Raw genomic sequence first — 6,000 nt, 5'->3', positions numbered from 1 at the left:
CATTGCTCTTTGCAAACAAGCTGAAGAGGAGAGGATTCAGAGATGGCACATGTACCTGTGAAGTGGAAGAAATTATTCATCATGTTTCCTAGGATGATGGCTAGGTGTCATCACACTCGGTCCCTAATAAGAGGAAGATTGGGCATAAAAGAGGATGATAGGAAGGATATTTTGTTTGTGATCTTTGGACAACATGGAAGCACTCGAGGAGCATTGCTCTTTGGCATGCAAGTTGCAAGAGTTTTTACTTTGCAAGCATTAAGAGTTAGGCCAATTACACACAGCGACGGACTCCTAGTTTTCAAAAAAATGGAAGTGTCCATTGGCTGATATGTGACTATTTGATTTGGTTTGCTTTTTTTGGTTCACAAACACTTTTGAGCGGGGGATCTACTCGGCCATGACTTTTTCCGCGCCCACTAACTAGATGACAAGACCTTCAATTATAAAAAAATTCCTTGCACTTGAAAGGATTTGAGCCCCCGCCAATGGGTAAGGGCTAGGCTTCAACTACCACTAGGACATGGCACTTTTGGTGTTAACAAGGGTTGCATTTGGCGTGTAAACAACTGTGTGGACTATGGGTGGGGGCCGATGATTTAGCCCTATGTGTCATTGCCCTTACTTTGCAAACATTATGGGATGCTAGAATTAAGATACTGGTTGGGGGCAAATGGGAGAATATACTACCTAGAGTAAAATGGTATCTTAGTATGGCTTGCACAATGGTAAAAATGGATAGTGGGGATTTGGTAGCCACTCTTAGAGCCTTTGCCTAAAATTCCCCCATTTTTTATAATCAAGCATATTCTTTATTAATAATATAAAATATCTATTTGTGTCTAAAAGTTCATTGCAACAATACCTTAGTACATGATCATATTATGTATTAAAGTAAAGTTAAATGAACATGGTATGACATGTACTTTTGCCTCTTAAAGTAATAAAATTTTGGTTGGCTTTACTTGGTAGACTCATGAAAGTCTAGTCAAGTGTGTGAGTGTGGCACTACTTTAAAATCATCTGGTGGCCTATAGGATCGTGGTGTAGTGGATTGTGTGTGGGTTGAGTTCAACGGGTGCATGAGTTCGATCCCTATGTCCCACATCTTTGGAGGGGCAAATCTATGCGTGTCCAAACTCGGCCTATAGGATCGTGGTGTAGTGGATTGTGTGTGGGTTGAGTTCAACGGGTGCACGAGTTCGATCCCTATGTCCCACATCTTTGGAGGGGCAAATCTATGCGTGTCCAAACTCATTTGGTGTTAATGAAAACCCAAAGTTTAGTATAAAAAATATTGCAAGTTTTTTCAAAAATGAAGACCTGTAATAGAGAAGAAGGTTTATAGCCTTGAAATTTGTAAAAATATATTTTTGTTATAAGCATATGAAGTTAGATGTTGATGGAAAAATCCCTCCAAATTTATAGAGTGAAAGGTTTCTGTTTGTATATGGTACCCAAAATGGTTTCTGTGTAACACTGGTCCCATCACCCTGCGCTGTTGACCAAATACACGAAAAAAGGAAAACAGGAAATCTTTCTTCTTCTTCTCTTCTCTGCTCTCCTCCTCTCTCTCTCTCTCTCTCTCTCTCTCTCTCTGTGTTGCCGTCGTAGCTTCGCGGACCACATTGTCGCCATGGCTTGCGCGTCTCTGTGACGTTTCCTTTCGTTTCTCGGCGAATGTGCTCCGGGGCTCTCGACCGCACCATAAGTGTCTTCCTCCGGGCATTTATTATTATTCTATTTGCCCTTGATGATATGCTTGCCATTCACGCCATCTCTGGACAGTTACAAGGCCTCCATTCTCGTCGTTTTAAAGGCTTGGGATCCAGTAATCTTATCGAAAGGCCCGGGATCCAATAATCTTATCGAAAGGCTCGGGATCCAATAATCTTATTGAATGTGCACGGAGTCTGAATTGCATTCCAGTCAAGGATTGTTGCACAAATCTCATGAAGTATTTATAAATCTCATGAAGCATTTCGGGTCTCAGGAAAGGCTAAATGCCTGTGAACTCGCTCAATACGATTGCAATGCTCTAGCGACCTCACAGATTGGAGCGTTTCCAAGAGGATTGTCTGATGGCAGGTGATATCTTGTGGTGACACTCCATGCCACTGAGTTAAGAAGTCGGATAATCTGAATAAACCAACAAAAACACCCTTGTTTCAAGGAGTGTTTAAGTTTCGTGAGGAATATATATATTACATTAGCAAGAGACTTCTCGAGATATTCCAGATTGCACCTAGCAGATCGAGCTGTGCAGATCCCGCTTTTGCGGAAGCTTGACACAACACATTTTTGCTCATTGCGATCAGCTCAGAATGGTGATTTGAATTGTTGACATCTGGTCGAATTATGGCGGTTCTTGGACTCCCTGGAGTTGCAGGGATGCTTGTAGGCCCAGCCGCAAAGGAAAATGGTGGGTCATCTCATTGTAGCTCACAGGGGCTTCTGGCTTATGGAGCAGGTAGCAGCATTGTGATTGTTGATGTACGTTCAATGCAGCTTGTAACAGTTCTTCCTATGCCATCTCCTGGAACCACTGCCTTCTTACCAGCTCCTTTTGTTACATCACTTCGGTGGACACCTGAGGGTATCCAGCGTGACCTAACCCAAGAGTCTCCTACAGCTCATATGCGTCTAGCAGTAGGTGACAGGCAAGGCCGGATTGCCATATGGAATGTTGGCAGTGGTGAAGTAACAACATGGTTAAATCTTGAAGCAGACAAGGGGAAGTTAGGGGTTCAAGATCTTTGCTGGGTCTATGGGCATCCATGGACCTTGATAGCAATACATGGTGCATCCTTGGTAATACTCTGGGATGTAGCCTCAGGACGACCCATTTGGCGGCTGGATGCAGCTCCGGAAGTCCTGGGTTGCATTAGTTGTGACCCATTTGATGCTCGTCAAGTGTGCGTTATTGGTCTGAAAGGCCTTGTGTTATCAATCCACATTGGCAGTCTGTCAGAGATGGACATCATTATAAAGCGTTACCAGCTTAATGTTGTAGATGAACGTGGAAACACTATATCAATAGCAGGCAGTGGAAAAGGAATGGGAGGTTCAGGAGACAGGGATTCAGGAAAGGAGGGGGCAAGCGTGTCGGGTGGAGGAAACTCGGGGCCTTCAGTCACTGGTAGCCCAGCCTTAGTCCTGTCTCCTGGCAACAATTGTAGATGCTTGTTCTCTTCCACAAGCAGGGGCATTTTATACATTATGTTTCCAAGGGAAATTTTTGTCTTTGATCTGCAATTTGGAACAGTGCTGTCAAGTGTCACCATGCCAAGGGGCTGTGGAAAGTTGCTGGACTTGGTGGCTGTGGTTGATGGGGATATGTTGTATTGTGCTCATGTGGATGGGAAACTTACTGCTTGGCAAAGGAAAGAGTATGTCTCTACTGTAAAACAATCTGTTGCCTGGTGTCAATGTGATGTCTTGGTGCAGTGACCCTATTAGTATTCCTGCTTGAATATGCGTGTTTCAACTGTGATGTCTTATTTCATGGTATCTCTCCATAGTGGAAGGTGTTTTGCATTCAGTATATAGTTAAACCTTGCCATGCTATTGTATAACTGTCCTAGATCCAGTTTAATGCTTCAGAATCAGGATCCTACCCACAGATGCTAGCAATTTTGTAAAGACAAGGTTGCTGAACATGGTTGTAGCAATACACTAATCTCTCTTGCCCGTCCCTTTTCCTCTTGCTTGAAGCATTTGCAATGATGTTTTGTATGGCCATATCGTTGATATGCTTCCAGATGTAGCATTCATTGGTCTAAGATCCTGTCAGAAGACCTTTCTTGCTGCTGCTTCTCTGGGAATCAATAATGTCTGCTTGCATAAGCATTATGAACCTTGCAGACCTATGTGAAGACTTGGGCAAGTAAAATCTGAGAAGCTCCAATTTTAGTGGTGGGATCTAAGGGACATGAAGGGATAGGCTAACAAAGGAAGTTGAGGTCTCCTTCTGCCTTGACTTCTCTTCTTCTTACTTCATAGACATGGCTCAAGCTTTGGCATGCTCGATTTGGCCACTTGAATTATAACTATCTTCGGAAGGCATCTAGGGGACAACTTGTCCAAGATTTGCATACATAGTGGTGAGCCGACAACCTTGTGTATCCTGCATTCATGGAAAACAACATCTTAATGTCATTTCTAGTAAGGCTTCGAGGTGATTTTCAACACCCTTGGAGCTTGTTTCTACAACTCTTTGTGGACATATGCAGACGGAGTCCCTTAAAGGGGAGTTTGTATTTCATGCTTATTGTTGACGATTTTAGTAGGATGGCATGGGCATACTTCTTGACACTGAAGTTGCAGGCCGCCTCCAACTTCAAGGATTGGTTGATCTTCGAGGAGAAGCGATAAGACCGGAAGATGAAGATCTTGCGGTCACACAAGGGAGGAGAGTTTGTCTCTAATGAGCTTGCTAGATTTTGTGCAGATTGTGGTGCTCACTAGGAGTTTGCCAACACAAACGCACCTTAGGAGAACGACATATTGGAGTGGAAGAACAGGAGTGTGATCGAGATGGCTTGCACCATGATGAAGCATCGTTAGACACCTCAATGTCTATGGGCCAAGGCTATGGCTATTGTTGTCCACGTCTTCAATCGGTCACCTACTTCGGCCATGGTTGGTATGACCCCTTATGAGGCTTATTTTGGAGCCAAGCAAAATGTTTCTTATTTCAGGATCTTTGGATATGATTCTTATGTTCATATCCCGAAGACTCTGAGGGACAAGTTGGAATTGGCTTTGAAGAAACATGTGTTTGTAGGCTATAGCTTGCAATCTTGGGGCTACCACTTGTATGATCTTGTTAAGCCAGATATCTACACCAATTGTGATGTGTAATTTGTGGAGGTTCCAGCTTCAGAGGGGGGTGAGGAGGTCCATGTACTTGGAGATTGCGGAGATAGATGGGCACCAAAGACCGTTCCTTAAGAGCCAGTGCCTCTAGGGGATACTTCTTCTTCAGATGAGGATTCTTTTTCACCACTGGCCACCCCACATGTGCCATTGTCGGTGGATGTTCCAGAGACTTTAGCAAATGGAGAGTGATGAGGAGCAATCTAGCCTCCTTGTTGGGCATGTGATACACTCCGTGAGGTAGGGATTAAGAGGATTCTTGAGGAGTGGTAGCCGCAAGATGGCCCGTGGTGTTCTCGGAGGAACTAAGTACATTTCAATGAGCTTGTTTGTTCTAACTATCGTCTAATGACTTGTCTTATGCAGGATAGGGAGCCCACCTCCTGGAAGGAGGCTTTGTGGTCACCACATTGGAAGAAGGCTATGGAGGAGGAGTTGGATACTATTGAGTGGAATGGCACTTGGGATCTTGTGCCTGAACCTGCTAATACGAAGGTGATCGGTGTCAAATGGGTCTTCAAGTTATGATATATCCGAGTGATGGTACTCTCGAGAAGCACAAGGCGTGGCTCATAGCAAAGGGTTTTGCTTAACGGCCCTGGGTGGATTTCCACAATAGCTTTGTACCTACAACTTGGATGGCTATCATCAGAGATGTTCTTGCCTTAGCCAGCCATAGGAGATGGCCAATTTATGAGCTTGATGTGAAGTCTGCCTTCCTCAATGGCGATTGGAAATAGAAAATCAATGCAAAACTCAAACCAATGCAAAACTCAAACCAATGCAAAACGCAAACACAAAACACAAAAACTCAAAACTCAAGCATAGAGACAAACATAAATAGAAGAAAATCTGAAGTGAATGAATGTTGTAAATGAATGTAAGAGTGTATAAGATGCCCAAGGGCAAAGCAATGTAGTGTCCTAGAGTGACATCCATTGGACACGGATCCCAAGTGCAGTAACCATCAGTCGGAGATGAGAGGGCGCTGAATAATGAAGGGCAGCAGGCCGGTCACCAAAACACAACAATCGGAGGCTGAAATCTAGTAAACACAGTAGTGTACTACCAGAGGAAGACTGAAAACTGATCACTCGAGGTAGAGAACTGTCAGGCGACAAT

The 6,000-nt window shown here is 43.9% G+C and overlaps 1 protein-coding gene across 6 annotated transcripts in view; it reads left to right on the top strand.

Annotated features, from left to right (window-relative positions):
* Nucleotides 1-1,474: 1,474 nt before the first annotated feature.
* The window catches only part of LOC148015211 (uncharacterized), a 90,117-nt gene continuing 85,591 nt past the window's right edge, over nucleotides 1,475-6,000 (top strand). For 2 of the 6 annotated variants that reach the window (XR_015688394.1, XM_087665641.1), the window contains exon 1: nucleotides 1,475-3,389. Coding sequence is in view for 4 of the 6 variants with exons in the window: in XM_087665641.1 (XP_087521767.1) it covers nucleotides 2,359-3,389 (1,031 nt within the window). In the remaining 2 variants the exon portion in view is untranslated. The remainder of the gene's footprint in view (nucleotides 3,390-6,000) is intronic. The other 4 variants (XR_015688393.1, XM_087665638.1, XM_087665640.1 and 1 more) reach the window with 3 other exon arrangements.

The sequence above is a fragment of the Lygodium microphyllum genome, chromosome 24 (genome assembly GCF_053477565.2).
Source record: "Lygodium microphyllum isolate KBCC chromosome 24, Lygodium_microphyllum_v1.1.10, whole genome shotgun sequence".
Taxonomy (NCBI): domain Eukaryota; kingdom Viridiplantae; phylum Streptophyta; class Polypodiopsida; order Schizaeales; family Lygodiaceae; genus Lygodium; species Lygodium microphyllum.
This window is presented reverse-complemented; position numbering and strand designations above follow the sequence as displayed.